This window comes from Cnephaeus nilssonii (assembly GCF_951640355.1).
Source record: "Cnephaeus nilssonii genome assembly, chromosome: 7".
In the NCBI taxonomy this organism is placed as follows: domain Eukaryota; kingdom Metazoa; phylum Chordata; class Mammalia; order Chiroptera; family Vespertilionidae; genus Cnephaeus; species Cnephaeus nilssonii.
The window spans coordinates 73,965,819-73,989,856 of record NC_137078.1 but is presented as its reverse complement, the minus strand read 5'-3'; the positions used below and the strand labels follow the sequence as shown (position 1 = coordinate 73,989,856).

Here is a 24,038-nt window from a genome sequence, read left to right as displayed (position 1 = left end):
TATGTAAAGGAAGAGAATAGGTATGGAGAGCTGAGAATTATAAGTATCCCTGAAGAAGAAACTAAGAATATTTGGTACAGAAGCAATCTTTAGAAGAAACAGAGATTAAAAGGGCTTCTGAGTTCTTAGAAAAGTTAATGGAGAAAAAAGCCTATACCTAAACACATCAAGACAGATTTTAAAATTTCAGAAGTAATTATTCATATAAATACTCTGGGAGAACAGAAATGGGATACATTCAAAGAAACACAAATCATACTTCCTTTCCTAATACTAAATGCCAGAAGATAATGGAACACTTTATGCAGAATTTTAGTTAATAGGTTTGGGATTATAAATATTGATGCTCAGCCAAATTCTCATTTATATGTGAAGCTAAAAGAAAGACATTATAGAGAGCTTACAAAACATTCTACCCTTGCTTTCATGTGCTCTTACTGAAAAAAAAAAAAAAAGTTTTGTTTTGTTTTTTTGTAGCTGATCAAGAGGTGAATTAAAGCACTCAGTAATGAGAAAGTCATGATATTAAAGGACTATTTGGAGTATTGAAGCAAACTGTGCAAAGATTTAATGATTTTAAGTAGCTTTGAAAATAATTTAAATATAGAAAATCTTGAAACCAAAAGAAATTAAAGAGCACAGAGTCCCTATATTATATCAAAAAATATAATAAGGAAAAAACTTAAAAACATTTATAAAACTAAGAAGTAAGAACAAACATGTCTGTTATATCAGTACGCCTAAGAAGGTTTAACCTCTCTGTAAAAGAAAGACATTGTAGACGGCTTTTTTCATTTAACAACAAGATATCAAGCTTGTTATCAAGTACTCCTTAAACAACAGTACATTGTCAGCTGCTGGTTGAGCTTATCACATGTCCATAGATTGAGCTTATAAGGACACAGAAATCCCAGATGCATTGAGACAGTTTCATTCCTCATACAGACAGTTATAAGCCACATCGGTATGGTGTCACATCCCATTGGACAACCCCTAATCAGAGGAGCCAGATGACAAACTACATATATAGTGGGTCACTATAAGTGGAAGAACAAATTCTATACTGCAGCTAAGCAGTTGTATAACTTGTAGCTATACCCTACAGGAATAAAGTGGAAAGTCCCCTGTCTCACTGGAAGCAGGGAGACAGATGAGAAACTGTCTCTGGAAGGCTTTCTGAGCAACTTGCTGCAAGATGGTGAGATCGACAAGAAACTGCCCCATAGCTGCCTCCGGCAAGATAGGATGATTGATGAGAATTTGCTCCTCATAAGACCAGTCATCATCCCCTGTTTCAGGATAATCACAGCGTTCACTAAATAAATGGTGGTTTACCAATCCTTGATATAGTCTTTAAGAGATACAGCTGACCTTTTTTCTTTTCTAGTTGTGCTACCTTCAGAGATAATTTTTATTTTGTACATATTTCTGGTGCTTTTCAACCTCTTGCATAGCTCAAGCTCTTGATCTACATACAGGTTGGGGCAAAAGTAGGTTTATAGTTGTGAATACACGAAACAGTTTATTCTTGTATTATTATTTATTAACTAGGGGCCCAGTGCATGAATTCGTGCACTTTGAAAGGAACTGTGGGCCACAAGGCTGTGGTGGGCACAGGGGCATCCTCCATGCCCCCGTCCGGCCCTTCCCGCCGCAGCCCACAGTCCCTTATCTGCCGGCAGCTCTGATCCCGCCACTCATACGCACTAATGGCGCTGGTCCTGCTCACACCCGCGATGGTGTGCAGTTATTGGGGCTGACGCCAGCAGGAGGTGCAAGCGGGGCCGGTGCCGTCAGTGGGTGCAGGTGGCGGCTGCTGCCCCGATTGCCCCTTAGGATCAGGGGGAGGTGGAGAAGCTCTGGGGGGCAATCTGGGCCGGCACCAGGCGCCGGCAGCGGGTGCAAGCAGCGGCTCTGGTGTCAGCAGCGGGTGCGAGCACCAGGTGGGACTGTGGCATATCGGAGCAAAAAATTTTCAGTAACCACCAGAGGCTTGCCCCAATGACAGCAACCAGCCTTGGTCTGGCACCCTCGCTCATCTGCTCCACCATCCTGCCGTGGCTTACGCTCACCATGTTCCGTGCGCACACCCTGGTGGTCAGCGCACATCAAAGCAACCGGTTGTTTGGTTGTTCCCCGTTTGGTCTATTTGCATATTAGGGTTTTATATAGAGAGAATAGATTATTGTATTATTTTCCATACAAACAATTGTAAATCAAACTTTGCCACAACCTGTATTTTGTTTTTCTCAGAATCTCCTTTGTCTTTTATCCTTCATTTCTCATTTCCCCTCAGTTTCATTTCATTTAATAAAAAAACTTTTCCCTAGAAATGATGAGTTAGATGTATTAACCTTTTGCACTCGGATGTCGAGTGTGACTCGACACGGTTAGCATAGAGATTAAAATTACTCTTTGAATGTATCAATAATTCGAAATATAAAAAAATCCAAATAAATAAGTTTGTATGAAAAGAAACTCCAGTTTTTTATTCTACTGCCGCACTTTGTAAAATCTGGGGTATTTAAAAAATTAATCCCCAGTAGAATAAAGGAATGGAGAAAAAAGCTAGCGAGTACAAAGGGTTAAAGTTCCTTGCTGTTTTGGGCAGTGCCACAAAAACTGATCATAGTACTCACAGTATTTGAATTTTAATGTTTAAAGATTAATTGAATAAATGAATAAGAAATGTTAGTAGTTTCATAACATAGTGGCGTTTGAGATTAAATTGTTTCTATAGAAATCAAATGAAGATGCTACAGAAACTGTCCAGGCTTATTATTAGTTCATCACATACTAGTATTATCTTGAGAAAGTCATTTATCTTCTTTGAACTCATTCTCCTCTTCTGTGAAATATGGAGGTTGGATTAAATTCCTATTGTTCTTCAAGATCCAGGTTAATAATTTTGTGGTCTGTACCTTATGTACACCCCCACCTTAAACAGAGGATGGAAAAGTCACAGACTGGGAAGTAAATATTTCCTTTGGATTCTAAAAACTTTTAATATTTCCAGTGATATATTTTACGTAACAAGTCAATTCTGATATAGAGCTACTAAATTAGTAGTATTCTCTTTTAATGTTAGGTGACAAATCATCCAGAACCAGTCTCTCAGTCATTAACTCCCCAGCAGCAGCCACAGTACAACCTTCCAGAACGAGACAAACAACTACTTTTCTCAGAATATAATTTTGAAGATCTCAGTGCCTCATTTCGGAGCCTTTATAAGTCAGTTTTTGAGCAGTCACTTAGTCAACAAGGTGAGTTTTTTTTTTATATATATATACTTTTTGTAAAGTAAATTTTTATTGTAAAATGTTCTCTTAATTGTTTTCACATAGCAGCTGTTATATTTCCTTGATCTTAGAACATTATCATCATGATCAGGATTGAATGCTTTTTGTGCCTTTACGATGCTCTGTGTATATTTATATTATAGCACAAGAATGGCAGATAAATTTCATCTTGCCTGCCTACTTCACTTGGTCTAGTGGTGTCCTAGAGTTGTGTTGAAAAATCTGGTACTGCATCTGTGCCATCTGGGAAAGACTACCATGGCTAATTAGTGATGTCTGCCATGTGAATCACTTTAGTGGTAAATGTTGTACCGCAGAATAGATGTGCCTTGCCTTTCTGTTCTGACTGGTATTAGCAAAGAGATAAGTATTAGCACCAAATTTGTACTTTCACGAATTGCACTTACAAGTGAACACATTGCTTAGTGTTATGCTCTGGGTCCTTGTTTTATACAACATATTTAAATCAGATTTTAACACCAAAAGTGATTTTGGTTGAGATGCAGTATTATATCAACTAAATGCTAGTTAAGCTGCTATTATGTGTTACTGTGCCTTTAGTTGCTGGTTTAATTTTAATCAATCATGTGATAGGATCAAGATGTCACATTGTCTTTTCACCAAAGAACACTAGTCACACATTGACACTAGTCACACATTGTTGGGAACTCTACTGTTGAAATATTTCCTAGTTTGTTTGACAGATTAACTATTTATAACTCAACTCAGAGAGTTTACCTATTTACAGCAGTGAACAAAATCTTTTAGACAAAAATCCCGATCTTTACAGAGTTTACATTTTAATACATGTGATTGTCAGAGATTATGGTGAAAGTTAATGTTATATACAAGTATTACATATATCAATGAATATCAATAGCTTATATAGGAATTTTGTTTTTCTGGCCAAAGGAAGAATCATGTATTCTGTTAAATTTTGTCTTAAATTTTCTATCTATAAAAGTATAAAAAGAACTAATATAAGACTTTGCTAAACAGACCCAACCTTGGTGGTCATAATAGAAAATTACTGACTTTGAAATAACAATGGTGAAGATTTCTGAAGCCCATAATGCTATTTCAATCAAACAGCATTGATAGGAATTCTGGGTTCTACCATAAAAGTCAACTGAGTTAATGCCACTTCTCTAGAATTCAGCATCCCTGTATGTAAAACAAATAAGACTAGATTACATGATTGGTTTTTAAATTGTTCTCTTTGGAGTCCTTGGCTTTTGTGAAGGTCTTGGGGAGTTAAAGTATGCAGATGAAGAGGGAGACCCTAGCAGTCTTCCTTCCCTGACTTCAAAAAAAGAAAACTTTACATTTATCAGTTTTATATATTGGGCTTTTGAAAGATACTTTGTTTCATTTGATTTAAAAATAATTTGGGATTAAAAATGTTGGTATGGATCATATCTAGATTTTCACTTAAAATGCTAGGACTTTATTGGACATAGATAATGAAATCACTGCTTTCTTTCATTTTACTGTAATAACTATAGATTCCATATAAATGACAATTTTCCAGGCCAAGGCAAGAACTTTAACTTTTGTACCTATAAAACCTTAGCGTATTAAGTTTTAAGGTTATCTTACAATGTACTCTACTACAATTTTACTGTTAATATTATTGACTATTAAATATGTGAGAATACTTTTATTTTGCTTAAAAAGTTTGATTCTTTTATTGACTGACACTATGTTGTGGTATTCTATTTTTCATTTAGTAACATTTTTTGTGTGTTTGGTTCAGCAAGACATGGTATTAGCCATACTTGCAATAGATTTATTAAAATGAGTGTCCACTTGCAAACCAAACATACCTTTTGTTTAACATTAGGCACTTCTGGCAGCATCATCATCATCGTCATAAAAGCTAGCATTTACTGAGCTCATCCTGCAGCCTGCACTTGCATTATGGCATTTTATCCTCACAACTCTTATGAAGTAGATACTATTACCATGCCATTTATAGTTGAGGTAATTGTGAGTTGGAATGGTTAATAACTTTCCAGAGTTTCCAAGTGCAATGCAGAGACTTTACTTTCTGGTGCTATAAAATATGTAGTCTTAACTCCTAAACTGTGTTTCAAGAATGTTCCATAAGAGTAATGAAAAAGAATAATGGAGATGGCTGGGTTTTTTTTCTTAGCTTAGTCTTTATTTGTCTTTTAAGACTCAGTTCAGATACTGCCTTTTCAGGGAAGACTTCTCTATATCTCCAGCTCCTTCCTACCTGAATAGGCAAGAAACAAAGTTCCTGTATCCCCACTGATATTGTTGGACATAATCTCTTATTTTAAAATGTATGTTTTGGTTGATTTTAGAGGAAGGGAGAGGGAGAGAGAGAGAAACATCAGTGATGAGAGAAAATCATCAATCGCCTGCCTCTTGCATGCCCCTACCGGGCCTAAACCTGGCATGTTCCCTGACCCGGAATCGAACTGTGACCTCCTGGTTCATGGGTCAACACTCAATCACCGAGCCACACAGACTGGGCATGGACACGATCTCTTTAAGTGTCTCTCTTCTACTAGAGCATAAGCTACTCAAGGGCAAGGAATGATGTTTCTTACTATTCTCAGTTACAAAGCCCAGTGGGTGGTGGATGTTCTATCAACACATCTTTTTCTCCTGCCAAGGGGCTTTTATTGGCTTTCAAAGCCATCAGCACTTGTTAAACTGAAACAAAGTTGCCTTTTGACAACTTATGCCTCTGCTCTCTAATGTTGCAAACCTTTGTAATGAAATATAACTGCAATCTGACCGTAAGTGAGCTTGCTTTTTCTGACTTTTTAGGTTTGATGAACATCCCTTCTGAATCTTCCCAGCAGTCCCATACTTCGTGTTCCTATCAGCACTCTCCTAGCAGTACAGTGAGCTCTCACCCACACGGCAACCAAAGCAACCTGTCCAACAGTCATGGCAGTGGCCTCAATACCACAGGCAGTAATTCGGTTGCACAAGTCTCACTCTCTCACCCCCAGATACACACACAACCGTCTCCACATCCACCCCATCGACCACATGGTTTACCACAGCATCCGCAGCGTCCCCAGCATCCAGCATCGCACCCACAACAACACAGCCAGCTCCAGTCCCCTCATCCCCAGCACCCCTCTTCACAACAACACAGCCAGCTCCAGTCTCCTCATCCCCAGCACCCCTCTCCACATCAACACATGCAGCATCATTCGAACCATCAGCATCAGACGTTAACACATCAGGCACCCCCACCCCCACAACAGGTATCCTGTAATTCTGGTAAGTTTTTGTCTCCTGACTCTGTTTGGCTAATTGTGAATTAGGATCTGTCCTTTTTTGTCTGAGACTTACCCGTATTTACTACCAACTCTCTCTTCATCTGTCTCCTTTTGTGTTTCCTTGCTCTAATCCTGTATTTGTAACTCATTTAGTCCATAGATTGAACTGGAGATTTTCTAGATTAAAATGTATTGTGGCAATATAGGCAAACTCAGCAACCCTTGCAGGTTTCAAGGTTTTATCTCTTGTTCTTTTGGAAAATAAGTGTTTTTGTGAGTATAATTGACCCTTGAACAGTGCAAGGGTTAGGAGCTCTAACCAGTTGAAAATCTGTGTATGACTTTTGACTTCCCTCAGTCTCCATAGGTGGTTGGTTTCAGGACCCCCTTTGGATACCAAAATCCATGGATGCTTAAGTCCCTTGCATAAAATGGTGTAGAACAGTGTATACAGTTGGCTCTCCATGACTGCAGATTCCCAACTAGGGATTGAAAATACTATCAACTGTATGTTTATTGAAAATAATCAGCATGTGAGCAGACCCATACAGTTTAAATCTGTGTTGTTCAAGGGTCAGCTGTATTTGGAAGAAGAAAGGAATGCTCAGTCTGTCTAAAATCTCTTAGGATTCAGTAATATAGAAGAGAGAACATACATAGATTTGAATCCTCATTATGACTTACGACTTCAGGTGCATTTCTTAACTTCTTTTAGTCTTGTTTTCTCATCTATAAAAAAAAGTAAAGTACACTGCCATACAGTGTTGTTATAAGTGTCATATTGAGAATACAAATATGAAATGCCTAGTCCAGTACTTTGTATTTAAGTATTCAGTGAATATCTACACTTTTTCTTTCTTTGTTTAATTCCTGCCAGGGAGCTCATTTTGGAATGGTATATTGGCAAAGGAAGAAAGCATTTTTCATATCCTGATGTTTTGAAAATCTGTTACTCTTCAGATAGGTCTTGATGGTTTCTGATGAGATGCTTAACTGACATGACATTGCTTATAAACCAAGCAGTCTTTGCACTGCAGAACTCCCAAGGGGTGCCACAGATATAGACTGCAAGGTGAATGGGGCCCTGGGAGTTGTGCAAAGTACAGATCCTTGTCTTGTCTTGCCTGGTTGTCCAATTACCAATCATATCACTGATGAGATTTTATCCTGGAGGAACACTTGCTAAGTGCTAGACAGTGTAGTTCTTATTCACCAATTAAAAATTGACCATTGTTTCAGGCAGTTAAACTATTGTCAGGGAAATGAGTTAGGTAGTGCATACTGTCTCTTATATTCTAATTTTGCTTTATATCTTAAATTTTTCTAAAACTGTCTTGTTATTTACAACGTGGAAAAAATAATATGTTTTTGTGGGGGTGTTAAATGATATAAGGTAAAAAGTGCATACCAGAGTATTTGGAATTTAGTGAGTTTCCTTTAACAATTTATTTTGTTGTCTATTACTAATTCTAAGTAGAATAAAATCTAGAATAAAATTGGAAATTAGGTATAGTTACTGCTTTGATGGTCTATCTTCTAAAACATCTTGAAGTTATTTTTAGATCTCTGCCTAGAGGAAAAGATATAGAAGATAGCCCCCTTTGGTCACTCTTGCCTACCTTTTAATGTCTGTACATTCTTCACAAATGTAAGCTTGTTTTTAATATGGTTTTGAGGATTTACTAATGATTGTAGAAACTGGGCATAGTAGAAGGCTGTGATGCTCTGGTCATACTTACTTCTCTCTCTCTCTCTCTCTCTCTCTCTCTCTCTCTCTCTCTCTCTCTCTCTCTCTCTCATTTAAATGTTTATTCCAGATGCCATTTTGTCACATGGCTCTATTTTTCTGCCGCTCCCCCCCACCCCCCATACTTTTTAAGTCTAATGATTGCCAGGGGAGAAAAAAAGTACAATTATAACTGAAAGCAACCTATGATGTGCCCTTAATGGCCTGTTATCCCAGTGGTAGCTGGCCAGAGGCTGAAAATAGACTTCTACCTTGGGAGTTAGGAAAGATTGTGGTTGTGATAATAGTCTCTTTGAATTATAAATTTCTCATTTATAAGATGGGAATAATAAGTTGTCTTTTACAGGGAAGGAATGGAGGGAACTTAGTTGTTTGAGGACTGATTATGTGCAAGGCAAGTTAGGTACATTATCTCATATTATTCTCTTAAATCAAGGATAGATTATCACATTCAATAGGAAAAGTGTAAGTCAAAGAAATTAAGCAATTTGCTCAAGATCATACTGCTAATAAGTAGTGGAACTGGAATTTATATCCTGGCCCATCAGAGTTCAGAGCCTGTAACACCAGTTATTCTAAAAGGATTAAAATAAACATTTACTGAGTGAGTATGGGTTTGCTCAGCCACTCTCTCTGCAGAGATTGCTTTATTTTGTGTTGCCAATCAGCATTTTTTATAGGATTTGAAAGTCGGATAGACTTGAATATTTGTGGCTCACTTGAGGCATTAATTTAATCTCCCTCCCCTCCCCCCCCCCAACAAATTTCTTTCTAATTTATGAGTTGCCTGAGGGGGTAGGGTTATGTTGTCTCTGGTTCATTGTTTATTTTATTTTGAAATCCATAATTGGCAGAATTTTGTAAATCAAGTAGCCAGTAGTTGATACAGTTATCTGTGATGTAGCAAAAAATTCTTTTTATTAGTTCTTACTTTCTTCTATCCAGGGGTGATCCTGAAAACAGAGTAATTTGGGCAGCAGTCACAGAATTTGCTACCTTGACAGGAGAACTGTGTTGAGGCATTTCTCACTCTTAAGGTTGCTTTGTAAGAAACATCTCTTGCTATACAATCTAATTTACCTCCCTTAGTGCTTTTAAGTCGAACTGCACATTGCTTCTAAATGTGTACCTGCCTTTAAGTTATAAAGAACGTACTTCTGAAGGTCACAAAAAGACAGGAAAATGAACTTTATGTTGGGGGAAACACTAATTTGTATGACTTGGCTTGCCTGGTCATCATTTGTACTGTACAAATGTAAAGAGCAGTTACCAAGTTTGACAATTTTCATGTGCCATCATGGGTTGCTTTCTAGAGCTTATAAGCCCTGGGTTGAAGTCTTCGATTTATTAATAATGACCTTGACCACTCTGGGTTCAGTTTTTTGTTTTCATTTGTAAAATGGAGAGAAATAATAGCCTTCCTACCTGTCTCACAGAGCAGTTGACACAATACATGATGTAATTCGTTTGTAAAACTGGATAGGGATCTGCCAATGTCAGGAATAAGGTCAATTCATTGTCTCCCCTTACCATATACTTCAAACTTTCACTATCCAAGATTCATAGTATCGTCAATATTATTTTTATAGGTGTTTCAAATGATTGGTATGCAACACTTGATATGCTAAAAGAAAGCTGTCGAATTGCTAGCAGTGTTAATTGGTCAGATGTAGACCTTTCACAGTTCCAAGGTGAGTATTAGTTCTTTTTGACATATAACCACATAAACATCCTGTTTTCTATAGTAGATTATAAGTTTCTTTATAATATAAATAAACATCTCCTTACATAGTGTTTTATTTATTTGCTGTTGGTAGTATGCTTATAAACAACACTTGGTAAAATTTATAATTAAGTCTTTTGGCCAGTTGAAGCAGAGGGTCACAGACAAGAGTTCTGAAAACCATTTGGCCACATTTAAAAGAATCAGACTTTGAATAATTTTATAATGTCATTCTTCATTGCATGGGAAAGTCACCACCAGTGGAAATTTTGAGGGCTGAAAAAATTGTCTTGCTATTTTCCTTGCAATATTTACAGAACTGTACTAACTATATTTCCAATGTTTTTCTCATAGGTTTGATGGAGAGTATGAGACAGGCAGATCTCAAGAACTGGTCTTTAGATCAGGTTCAATTTGCTGATCTCTGTTCTTCTCTTAATCAATTCTTTACACAAACTGGCCTTATCCACTCACAGAGTAATGTTCAGCAAAATGTCTGTCATGGTGCCATGCATTCAACAAAACCCTCCCAACACATTGGAACAGGTATGGGTTTAGTTATCTTCTTGATTTTCTCTTTTCATTTATTTTTTAAACTTCATCTCCTTTTATTTTTAAAATTTAAATTCTTTATTGTTTAAAGTATTACATATGTCTCCTTTTCCCCCCATTGACCTCTCCCCAGCTGCTCCCACTCCCCAGCACATGCCCTTACCACCACCACCCCCTACTGTCTATGTCCATTGGTTATGCTTATATGGATACATACAAGTCCTTTGGTTGATCTCTTACCCTTCCCCCCTCCCACCCTCTCCTGCCTTCCCTCTGAGGTTTGACAGTCTGTTCGATGCTTCTATGTCTCTGGATCTATGTTTGTTCATTATATTCCACGAATGAGTGAGATCATGTCATGTTTATCTTTCTTTGGATTTTCTTTTTCTCATTCATATGAAATTTAGTGACTGAGGCAACATGGTACATTGTTAATGGTGACAGTGATCCATTTATATATTTTAATTTCTAAGAAGTGAATGAAATCAAATTATGTATTTAAGGTATATCTTAGAAAAACTAGAATGAAGAAATTATTTTTTGGTCAAGATTTATATGATTATTGTTTACAATTGACATTCCTTTGTGATCTTTTAAGTTGTCAAACAAGAATTAAATGTCTTCAAGATATGTACATTTTATAAGAACATAGTTATGAAGATAGATCAACTTAAATTTGTATATACTTGCAATGAAAATCTTATTTTTATATATCTTCTAAGAATGTTGAAGAAAATTAAACTTGAAAGTTTGCTTTAAGAGTAGACATAATGGTATGTAGTGCCATTGATGTTCCACTCTGGACTCAAAATTTGTGCTCTATATTTTTCATCTCACTTTCTTCCTTTAACCTTAATTCTTTATGGAGTCAGGCACAAACTTCATTTTTTGATAACTCTTTAGCTCCCCCCTCCTTTTGTCTTTTTTTTTTTAAATATCTTCCTAATATTTATTCTTTCACATACATATATGTGTACATATATATATTTAATTCTCACCTGAAGATATTTTTCCATTGATTTTTAGAGAGAGGGGAAAGAATGAGGAGAGACAGAGACATTAATGTGAGAGAGACACATCGATTGGTTGCCTCCCACATGTGCCCCGACCAGGGTGAACCTGCAACCGAGGTATATGCCCTTGAACAGAATCGAACCCGCAACCCTTCAGTCTGTGGGCTGATATTCTATCCACTGAGCCTAATCGGGTAGGGCTAAACTTTTTTTATTGTAGTAAAATTCACCATCATAATGATCCTTAAGTATATAGTGTATTGATATTAAATACATTCATAATGTTATGCAACCATCACCACCACTCATTTTTCAAAATTCTTTTCATCTTATAAAGTGGATCCTCTATACTCATTAAACAATATCCCCACCATTTCCCCTGTTACATCCTCTGCCAAGACCCTGGCAACCACCATTCTATTTTCTGTCTCTGATTTTTGACTAAGTAGTACCTCATATGAGTGGAACCATATAGTATTTGTCTTTTTGTGACTGACTTATTCCTTTTTAGGGCTAGATAATATTCCATTGTATGTATCTACCACATTTTGCTTATCTGTTCATCTGTCAATGAACAGTTTGGGTTGCTCTCATGTGTTAGCTATTGCGGATAATACATGGGTCTACGAATATCTCTTTAAGACCCTGCTTTCAGCCTGGCTGGCGTGGCTCAGTGGTTGAGTGTTGACCTATGAACCAGGAAGTCACAGTTTAATTCCTGTCAGGGCACATGCCTGGGTTGCAGGCTTGGTCCCCAGTGTGGGGCATGAAGGAGGCAGCCGATCAATGATTCTCTCTCATCATTGATGTTTCTGTCTCTGTCTCCCTCTACCTTCCTCTCTAAAATCAATAAAAATATATTAAAAAAAAAAAAAGACCCTGCTTTCATTTCTTTTGGATATATACCCAGAAGTAGATCATTACTTGTTCCTGATCTTAGAAGAAAAGCTTTCAGTCTTTCACCATTGAATATGATACTCACTATGGGATTTTTATATGTAGCTTTTATTATGTTGGAAGTAGTTTCCTTCAATTCCTACTTTATTCATGAAAGGGTATTGACTTTTGTCAAATACTTTGCTGCATCAATTTGGATGATCCTGGGTTTTTTTTCCCTTAGTTCTATTAATGTAGTGTATTATATTGATTAATTTTCATATGTTGAATCTCCTTGCATTCCAGGAATAAATCTCTCTTAGTCATAGTATATAATCCTTTAATATGGTATTGAATTCATTTGCTAATATTTATTTATAATTTTCCTGTACCTATCTATTGGGCATTAGGAATAAAGAAGTGACTTTAAAATAGGCCTTAATCTCAAGGAGCTCCCAGCCTGATAGGTGAGACAGGTTTATTAAAAAAATAATAATAAAAAATACTGTCCTAGCTGGTTTGGCTCAGTGGATAGAGCCAGAGTCAGCCTGCGGACTGAAGGGTCCCAGGTTTGATTCAGGTCAAGGGCACATGCCTGGGTTGTGGGCTTGATCCCCAGTAGGGGATGTGTAGGAGGCAGCCAATCAATGATTCTCACCATTGATGTGTTTTTTGTTTTTGTTTTTAAATTTAATAAATCTTTATTGTTCAGATTATTACAATTGTTCCTCTTTTTTTCCCCACATAGCTCCCCTCCACCAGGTTCCTACCCCACCCTCTGCCCTTACCTCCCCCCCCACTGTCCTCATCCCATAGGTGTATGCTTTTTGTCCAGTCTCTTCCCGCACCCCACACTCTTTTCCCCCAAGATTTGTCAGTCCACTCCCTTTCTATGCCCCTGATTCTGTTATATTCAACAGTTAATACTGTTCATCAGATTTTTTATTCCCTTGGTTTTTAGATTCACTTGTTGATAGATAACGTATTTGTTGTTCCTAACTTTTTTCTTCTTCTTCTTCACCACCTTCTTCACCTTTCAGCATCCTACCTAATAAAAGAGTAATATGCAAATTGACCCTAACTCCGCTACACCCACAAGCCACGCCCACCAGCCATGTCCACCAGCCAATCAGGAGCAAATATGCAAATAAACCCAATCAAGATGGCTACAGCCACAGAGAGCAGGAGGGAGGCTTGGGTTTCCCTGGCAACAGAGGAAGCTAAGCTTTCTGCCTGCACTTACCGGCCTAAGCCTCCACTCAAGGCTACAAAGTTTCAATTATAGAAGATAAACAAATCCAAACAGAAATGGCGGCAGCTACAGAGCCGGAAAGAGCAGGAGGAAAGGGTTGCCCCTGGCAATGGAGGAAGCAAAGCTTCTGCAGCCCTGGCTGGCCTAGGCCACCTCTCCAGGCTACAAAGTTTCAATTGTAGAAGATAAATAAATCCCAGATACCAGGGCCTCTACTTGGGTCGCCAGGGGGCGTGGCCGGTCTGCAAACCACCACAGGCCCTTCACCCAGGCAGCCCCACACCCCAAGGGAACCCCCACCCTGATCTGGGACACCCTTCAGGGCAAACCAGCTGGTCCCCACCCATGCACCAGGCCTCTATCCTATCTAATAAAAGAGTAATATGCAGATTGACCATTACTCCAACACACAATATGGCTGCCCGCATGTGGTCAAAGATCCTACCCCCATGCAGACACAAGATGACCACCACAAGATGGCCAGCAGGGGCGGACAGTTGGCAGGGACCAGGCCTGCAAGGGAGGGCAGTTGAGAGGGACCAGGCCTGCAAGGGAGGGCAGTTGGGGGCGATCAACCCTGCAGGGGAGGGCAGTTAGGGGTGACCAGGCCGGCAAAGGAGGAAAGTTGGGGCAAACAGGCTGGCAGGGGAGCAGTTAGGCATCAATCAGGCTGGCAGCGGAGTGTTTAGAGGGTGATCAAGCTGGCAGGCAGAAGTGGTTAGGGACAATCAGGAAGGCAGGCAGGCGAGCAGTTGGGAGCCAGCAGTCCTGGATTGTGAGAGGGATGTCCGACTACCCGGTGGGATCGGGCCTAAACGGGCAGTTGGACATCCCTCAAGGTGTCCCAGATTGGAAAGGGTGCAGGCTGGGCTGAGGGACACCCCCCCTCCATGCATGAATTTCGTGCACCGGGCCTCTAGTTTCATATAATTCTGGTTTGGTGGTGATGAACTCCTTTAGCTTTTTCTTATCTGTGAAGCTCTTTATCTGACCTTCCATTCTGAATGATAGCTTTGCTGGGTAGAGCAATCTTGGTTGCAGTTTCTTGCTATTCATCACTTTGAATATTTCTTGCCATTCCTGTCTGGCCTGCATAGTTTCTGTTGAGAAATCAGCTGACAATCATATGGGTGCTCCCTTGTAGGTAACTAACTGTTTTTCTCTTGCTACTTTTAATATTCTCTCTTTGTCCTTTGCTCTTGGCATTTTAATTATGATGTGTCTTGGTGTGGTCCTCTTTGGATTCCTTTTGTTTGGGGTTCTGTGAGCTTCCTGGACTTGTAAGTCTATTTCTTTCACCAGGTGGGGGAAGTTTTCGGTCACTATTTCTTCAAATAGGTTTTCAGTATCTTGCGCTCTCTCTTCTTCTGGGACCCCCATAATTCTGATTTTGGTACGCTTGAAGTTGTCCCAGAGGCTTCTTACACTATCTTCAACTTTTTGGATTCTTTTTGCTTTTCCAGTTGAGTGTTTTTTGCTTCTTTGTATTCCAAATCTTTGACTTGATTCTTGCTTTTAGGTCTCTGTATAATATTTTTTATTTCAGTCAGTGTATGCTTAATTTCTAGTTGATCCTTTTTCATATCCTTGAGGTTCTCGTTAAATTTATCGGCCTTTTCTAGGGAATTCTTGAAAAACCTTATAATCGTGGTTTTGAACTCTATATCCAGTAGTTTGCTTTCATCCATTTCCTTCATTTGTGGCCTGCCTCTTTGTCTCCGCATTTTAGCTGCTTCCCTGTGTTGATGGAGTGGCTTTGCGTGCTAGATGTCCTAGCAGAGCCCAGTGGTTCAGCTTCCCCAGTTACCTGAGGTGGGCACTCTTGGTGCACCCCTTTGTGGGCTGTGTGTGCAGACTTGTTGTAGTGAAGCCTTCATTGTTGTTGGTATCACTGGGGGAAGTTGACCTCCAGGCCAATTGGCTGTGAGGATCAGCAGTGTCTCCGCCAGGAGAGCTTCTGTGCTCAGCTTGGGTGGGGTAGAGTCTCAGGGCTGAGCATACTGCCTTGGTTTCCTGGTAACCCCGCCCTACAAGGTCCATGTCTCAGTGTCCTGCGGCAATGGCTGCACGCACCTCTGAGAGAAGGCTGCCCTGAGTTTTGCCCGCCGCCAGACAGTCCAGTTTCTCCCTGAATGAGTTTGGGTACCCAAAAGTCTCACCTGGAACTGGAGTTCAGAGCAGTTGGGAGGTTTTGTTTCCCTCCCGAATGAGGAAGCTAGCCGTGCGCGCTTGCTGCCAGCCGTCAGTGCTGCAAGTCTCCGGGCAGCGCCGCGAGTCTGCCAGCCGCGTATTCAGCTGCCTGCCCTTTCCGCGCGCGGGCCTCTGCACCTGTCCTCCACAGCTCCTCAGGGTTACAGTGTCCTTTTATCTTTCCTTCTAGTTGTAGAATTTCCACTCAGCCAGCTTTCCGGTGGTTCTGGACGATGTCCGCTCTGTCTTCCAGTTGCAATTTTGAAATTGTTGTGCTAGGCAGCAGTATAGGTGTTTACCTTATGCCGCCATCTTGGTTTCTCCACCATTGATGTTTTGATCTCTCCCTCTCTCTTCCTCTCAGAAATCAAGATATATTTAAAAAATAATATAAATAAATAAATAAATAATAAACAGTATGATGAGGACTATACTTTTACCATAGGGCAGTGGGAATAAGACAAAGGGGCTTGCTTAACTGTCTTGGGCAGATAGAAAAGCTTTATAGAAGAAGGTACATTTAACTGGACTCTGTAGGATAAGTGGGATTTTATTAGACAGAGAAATCTGATCAGTTTCTTTGCTCAAAACCTTCCATTGGTGTCCATTTTTTTTTTTCTTCAGTAAAAAACAAAGTCCTTACTATAGCTTGCATGGCCCTACAAAATCTGGTCCCCCATTACGCTCACCTCCCCACCCTCACTAGACTCCCTGTTGTTCTTTGAACATACCATGCACACTTCACATACCTCAGGGCCTTGCTCTTTTCTCTGTCTGGAGTGGTCTTGCCCCAGTAGACCCCTGAGTCATGTCCTCATCTTATTCGTGTTTCTTCTCAAAGAGTACCTACTCAAGTGATGTCTTCCCTGACCATTCTATTTAAATGACAGCTCCTGTTCGTCAATCCTTGTCCACTCTTCCCTGCTTTACTTTCCTCTGTAGCATGTGTAACATATTATTTAATTTAACTTTGTTTGCCTCCCCCTCTGCCTCCACTAAGAATAAGCTCCAAAAAGACAGGGAGTTTGTTTTTTTCATTTCTGTATCCCTAGTAGCTAAAGCAGGGCCTGGCACATAATATTTCTAGAATGACTGGTCATTCAACAGATGTCTGCTTTCAATAAATAAATATATTGTGTGATTAGATTTTTTAAATTCTCCTAACTACATTCTAAATGTTAAAGGATCTCAAAAATTTTTGGAAACTGCATTAGAAGTTAATTTGCTTAGAAAGTTGTTCACACTGTAATAAGAACATGGGGAAAATGAAGAGTAATGAAAATTTCTCTCTGAAAGTTAAAGTGTTAGGAACGTATTAATTTCAGAAACTTAAGGTTATTTGTTTAATTAATAGGAATGTATTAATTTCAGAAAGTTAAGGCTATTTGTTTAATGGAATTATTGCCATAATTCCTCTCTTAATTCCCACCCTCTTTCCCATTTTAAGGTAAGAACTACTAAGCCAAAAAAGAGAAATGTAAAAATGAAATGTAAAAATAGATTGGTCTTAAAAATAAAAACCAGAATTTGTCTGTTTATTATGATTTGAGCTCCTAAGGATGAGTAAAAGGGGACTTTCCAGGGGCAGGCAAATACTTGTGAGTGGCCAAATAGTATGCCCTACCTTGAATAGAAAAGGAAGATTTTTCTTTCCCTTTAAGTTTCCTCTGGGAAATGGTTGCTCTTTTCTAGTTGACCACAGCATTGCTAGAATACACATGTAATTTGTGTGAAACACTAGAATATAGTGGGGAACCTGCTTTTCCAGAATTCCAGATGCTCTGCACAATGTGAGCAGTGTATGGTTTTCTTCCCCAGGAGTTAATGGGGGAGGGCACATGACGTTGTTCCCTCCCTTTCTATTTTGCATTAGGATGCAACATAATTGACATTTTAGAGCTATTACACTTGATAGTTCCTGTCAAGAAAAATATATTAAGAATCTTCTGAAATGCCACTTAAATGAGGTCTGTGTTACCCATCTCCACACTTCTAAATAATACATTTTTATCACATTTGCCTGTTATAGTTCTTTTACTTCGTGCAAATCTTTCCTGTGACTTTGTGCCTCCAGAACTTTAAGCAGCTAGGGCACCCATAGGTCTGTTTTGAGGGTGAGAAAATCTGGGCAATATAGAGACAACTGTTAGTAGTAGAAAGAGTCCATGAGTTAGGAGATCTGGATTCTAGCCCTAGCCTTGCCAGACTGGTGTGTCTTTGAGCAAGTCAGCTTAGCCTTTCTGAGCCTCATGCATAAAATGGAGATAATCCCTGTTTTACCCTCATGTGGGCTTAGCGGGAGGCTTAGATGAAGTGATGAAGTGATGAAAATGCCTTTGCACTGTAATGAGGTATGTAACAACAATAATAAATATAACTTGTCTACAAGCTACAGAGAATTAGATGCAGTGCCAGAATTAGTACCAGTGGACTCACACCCAACCCTGGCATTGTGATAAAAAAGCCAGCACCACCCTGGCAGGTTTAGCATCTGAAAGGAGTAAGTTTTCCTTCCCTTTTCTTCCTCACCTTACCAGCTTAATTTAGTTTTAGGTAGCAATTCTATTAAAACTTTAATGCTTGATTTGTTTTACTTATGGTAATGTGTTTTCTTTTCTTTTTTTAAATCTGATTAGGAAATTTGTACTTAGACTCCAGGCAAAATCTCCCTCCTTCAGTGATGCCACCTCCTGGTTATCCTCATATCCCACAGGCACTCAGCACTCCAGGAACGACGATTACAGGTACTTTGGGATGTGATGTGTTGCAATTAGTACTCATAACTTAATATTGAAAAGCTTGAGCTGTCCTAACAGTGAGGGAGGCTGCCTTTAGAGGGAATGAACTCTGTGCTAAAGTGGGCGGGGGGCGAAAATCTGGAGAGCTACTTGGCTCCAGTGCTGGTGAAAGGATTTAGGTGTCATTTGGTGTTTGGACCATATGACCTGAAGTCTCCTTTAGCCCATGATGCTATCTATGATTCTAGTTATTGTCCTATCTCTAAGAGGTTGGGGCATAAAGTGTGTCCTGGTGTCTTAAGTCTCTTTGAGGCTATTTGACTTTGATAGACTTCAGATTTTAAGAACCTACTTTGATTAGCTCCTATATATTCATTCTGATGAAGTTCCCCCAGCTGTAGTTTCCAGGGAATTACCTTATAGAGGACGTAAGTTTCAGGAGTTACTAGTCCATAAATTTCCCCCCCTAGGTTCCTGAATGTAGGATGTTATGTTTAGTGGGCAGTAGAGGCACATTTTTAGAGGTAGAAGGGTCTTAAGGATTATCTAAATGGGGAAATGGAGGCTCAGAAGGGGAAATACCTTGCCCAGAGCCACCAGTTTGGCAAACGGCCAAACCAAGACTCAAGCTTTGATGTCTGGATTCAGAGTTCATGATTTTTCTTATATGCCACACCTCCCTTTACTTAGACTACCTGAGGAAAAGATAAATGGTAATGTGGAGGAGTGGGTTTAAAACCCCAAAAGAACTGTGTGCCAGGCAACAGTGAAGGAGGAATTGGGACTAAGTGACATGTGTTCCCTGTCCTCAGTGCTCACCAGTAACTTGTAGGTGGTAAAACAAGGTAGTTAAGACTCTGGAGCTAGATCCCCAGGGTTTGAGTCTCTGGTGCTTTGACACTTGATAGCTGCCTAACTCTCCTCTCGCAGATTCCCTATCTGTAAAAGGGGCTAATAACGCTACCTAACTTCTAGCCTTGTTAAGAGAATTAAATGAGGATTGTATGTAAATCGCTTACATTAGTGCCTGGCAGATAGTAAGAAATTTATACATTAAAAATAAATAAGTACAGGCATTTCTGCTATCCTGTAATATACTGAAATCCTTAGCATTTTATAAAATTGTACATTAAAAGTTATAGGGTTTAAGAGAAAAATAAGATTAGCAGCAGATTTCTTGAAACTTTGTATTCAGAATACTAACAAAAACTATAATCAGTACAAATTCCACAACAGCACTAGCTGATTTGACTCAGTGGATAGAGCGTTGGCCTGGGGACGTGACAAGGGATTCCACAGGGTCCCAGGTTCGATTCTGGTCAAAGGCACCTACCAGGTTGTGGGCTCGGTTCTCAGTAGAGGGTGTGCTGGAGGCAGCCAATCAATGATTCTCTCTTTATCATTGATGTTTCTATCTCTCTCCCTCTATCTTCTTCTCTGAAATCAATAAAAAATATATTTTTAAAAATTCTACAACTGTTAAAGAACATGTTTAATTCCTAGTAAAAGAATAAATTCTATAAATAAATAAAAATTATTTTTAAAGAAAGAATCTGGTTTGGAAGGCCGTTTGTCAAAGCTATGGAGATAAAGGCAGAATGCACCAAAATTGGGGAGCACAAATAGTGCATGGCCACACTGATCCAAGAAGGGGGGAGCATGGGGAGAGTAGGCAGGTGTATCTGCGGTGTCCTCCGGGCTTACTGCACTCAGCCGTGTGCATGTCCTCTGTGTTCACCTGCTGTTACTTGGTGGCACAAAAATTAACTTGCTGAGGAAGTAAACTGACACAGTGTGACTTCAGTGGTATACTAATATTATTCTCCTATTTACCATTCCCAAGCGAGCCCACTCATGTTACTGAAACTTACCAAAACAGAACAGACTGAGGGAAATGGCAGCGTCAGCACTCAGCACTGAGCACTCCACCACTCCTTTCATGCCTTTCTTGCTGCAGCCTGGTGTAATGGAAAGAGTGTTGGTTTTGGAGTCAAGTGAACTGAGTTCAAATCCTATTTCTTCTCCTTACTAGTTGTATGACTTTGGGTGACTTGCTCATTTTCTTAAACCCAGTCTCTTTTATCTATAAAATGAAAATAATAAGAGACACTCGTAGAAGACTTCTGGGTGTTTTAGTGAGATAATTGTCTGAGTACCGGGCACATGGGAAGTGCTCGGTAGGTTTTCATTTACTTCTTTCTTTCTTCAGTACTGCGTCACTACTGACATTGCCTGCTTCCTTCCAGGCCACCACGGAGCTATGAACCAGCAGCACATGATGCCTTCCCAAGCCTTCCAGATGCGGCGCTCTCTGCCCCCAGATGACATCCAGGATGACTTTGATTGGGATTCAATTGTGTAGAGCTTGTTTCTGCAAGACCCCAGACCCCAGTGTCACCTTTCTGTGCAGTGAAGGGAAAGGTTTAAGAGAATCCAGTTGAGAAAACAAAGTTGCTAATCACTTTACCAATGTTATAAACATTTCTTTTGAAGACAATCAAAAAGATTTTAGCTGGATAACTTTGCTTTTATCTGACCCAGACAAGTACTACATGTTTGTCTCCTGCCAGCTCTCCTGTGTAGCTCCTAACTGTTGTGTGATTTAAACAGCTTTTGCATATTTGTGTCAATTTGATGTTGACCACAAGTGCCAGACTGATTTTTCAGACAGAGCCTGTTTTGCTGCAAGCAGTTTATAGATACAAATGTGTAAATATATGTACAAAATTTACTGAAAGGCTTCAATTTTTTTCTAATTGGATTATTAGATCTTGAAAAGAAAGTTACTGTGAGTTTTTATTCCTTGTTAGGCTATTTTCTGCAGGATGCTTTTAACTGATGTGGGCAACTGAAAGGAAATAGATTTTTTTCAAAGCCCAGTTCCCTTTATTTAATCTTTTCAGAGATGTGGGTATTGAGTTCTTCCTAGTAAGTCACAAACCCAGAGTTTGATACTCTGATAGTCCAAAGGGGCACGTTGAGAACTGACCAAACTTGTTTTGATGCTTGGGGATTGTAGAATTTGTTGTACCTTGTCAGTGTCTGTTTTCCTAAGTCTGCATTATAATAGCTTTAAAATTTATTTGATTGATTAGAAGCTGGTCATTGCTTGGCTCTTTAAACAGATTGCTATCTCCACTTATTTATTATTCAAAAGTGTTATTTTAATATTTATTGCTGCCTTCTGTGAATGCTCAGCTCTAATTGGATTTATTAAGGAGAAATGGGGTATCTGAAAGCACAGAAATATTTTTCTTGATAAGAGTTTACAGATAAGACAATCAGAGAGATTGTGTTATTCTTGTGACCATCACTCCTCATACCATGTGGGTATATTTCTCTGTCTTAGCATTCCTGCTGATTGAAACATATTAGCTAAATAGGATTCTTTCTAGAATTTGAATCCATTCATTTGGGCAACAAACGGCAGGGCATTGTTTATAAAGCAAGTGTTCCCATTCACTCTCTTTCCATTTAGGAAACACTGACAGGAGGATGGACACACATGTATTGTTAGTGGCCTGCTGTGTCTGTTGTCCTGTGTTTCTGAGGTTGCATGACATTTGGTTACTGTCTTTGAAATGCAACCTGCCTCTTAGGGGTTTTTCTTAGTTGTTGTTTGTTTATTGTTTTGATTCATATCACAGTTACTTTGCATGGATTGTCTTAGTTTTCTAAAATAAATGAGGTTTTTAAAAATGAATAGGTTTTGATTGGTTCCCTAGGCCAAAAAAACAGAATTTCTTTCAGTTCTAATGGGAAAATATGTTCCATCAAATCAAGGAGTAGTAACTGCTCACTGGTGGCTTTTTAGCATCTCTAATCTCTGTCAGCCATGCTTAAATCATTTTAATTAGCTTAGTGATTCTGTGGTTGAATAATCTCTACTTGAACTGAACATACATCTTTGTCTCTATACGTGTGTGTATGTGAGAGTATTTGAAAAAAGTGTGAGCATTTTTTTATTTTATTATTATTATTATGGAGTGTTGCCTTGAGTGAATCACTGGCAAGCCAGCCATGGTAAAGGCTGGTGAGGGTGGGGAGAAAGGAAGGGCTTTATGTTCCTGTTTTTTGGACCCCGCTTGGCATGAAAAGGAAGCTCAGTTCCAGCCCCTTGGATCGGTGGAAATCAGAGGATTCTGGCAAGGCAGCCAACAGGCCCCTCTTAGATGGATCAGAGGCAAGATGAGATAGCAACCTGCAGAGTAAACGCTTGATAAAGGGGTGTGTGAGAGAGATTTTTAATAGTCTGTTCAAGTCACTGCTTTCTAGATACCAAAATGACTGTTTTGAAACTTCTAATTGCTTGGGGAGCAAAATGCACTTTAAACAATTTGGGTATTGGAATGCAATCTCTTATATTGAATGATTTGAGTAGAAACCACTGATGAAGATTTTTCAAATCGTGTGAAGCTAATTTCCTATTTGGCAATCTGATTTGCAGTGATCAATATTTTTATAAGAATTTAAACTTACCAAGAATGGCACTGGAGGCAGAGCCTCCATCCAGACCCATCCACTCTTGAGATTCAGTGACCTGGGAGCCCAGGACAGGCCGGCCTCAGCGGGCTCCGGGCCCGGCAGGGCTACCTGGTGAGAGGTGCAGAGCATCCCTCTAGTGGCCATTTCAGTTGGTAGTTATTAATTCAGAGTAAGTTCTGTCTTGGGCTTAAATTGACTGAAGACTTTTGGGGGAAAGAATAATAAATGCATATAATCAAATGGGAATACTCTGTCCAGGAGAATAATCCGACTGGCATTTGTGGTAGTTTTTGAAATGTAAATGTATTCATGTGTGTACTTGTAAATACGTGTCTCTCAGATGTCCTTTGAAGTGGGAGGGAATCAATCGGGATTATTTCAAATGGAATAGAGTATTTTGATATTGTTCATTCAGAGGGTGATGTGTACATATCTATATTGTATATATGTGATGAAAATGCATTGGCTTTTTGTGCAAACACAATCTGCTCTCTGTACTGCTGTTGGACAGTCAGTGTTTTAATGTTTCTACAGTTTTGCTATTGCACGATTTCATATTTTGCCCGTATGATGAACGGCACCCCATTCTTTGTAACTGTTTAGTGCTGTAAAGAAATACCCAAGTGTCATTAGAATTGTTGCTGCCAGAATTGATATGCATGAATGGCACTTAAAATAAATATATAATGTTAACTCTATAACACTGACTTGTCTATGTAAGTTGCTACAATTAAGGGGATAAGATTGGAGCTAGTCCAGATGCAGAAACCCCTCAGTCCATAATTGGGATCTTGGAGACTCTGTCCCGTGTATTGCTGCCTCAGAGCAGTCATTGCTGCCATTTACTGAACACCTCACTCGCTCTGTGAACTTGAAGTTATTTAATTTCTCTGACCC

At 39.3% G+C, this 24,038-nt stretch overlaps 1 protein-coding gene across 2 annotated transcripts in view; it reads left to right on the top strand.

Annotated features, from left to right (window-relative positions):
• Positions 1-24,038, top strand: part of FOXJ3 (forkhead box J3) — a 125,445-nt gene extending 101,407 nt beyond the window's left edge. Inside the window, exons 7-12 of one of the 2 annotated variants that reach the window (XM_079777053.1) lie at positions 3,089-3,263; positions 6,102-6,566; positions 9,902-10,003; positions 10,390-10,581; positions 18,555-18,662; positions 20,903-24,038. In XM_079777053.1, the coding sequence (XP_079633179.1) occupies positions 3,089-3,263; positions 6,102-6,566; positions 9,902-10,003; positions 10,390-10,581; positions 18,555-18,662; positions 20,903-21,018 (1,158 nt within the window). In that variant the 3' untranslated portion in view covers positions 21,019-24,038. The remainder of the gene's footprint in view (positions 1-3,088; positions 3,264-6,101; positions 6,567-9,901; positions 10,004-10,389; positions 10,582-18,554; positions 18,663-20,902) is intronic. The other variant, XM_079777052.1, reaches the window with a different exon arrangement.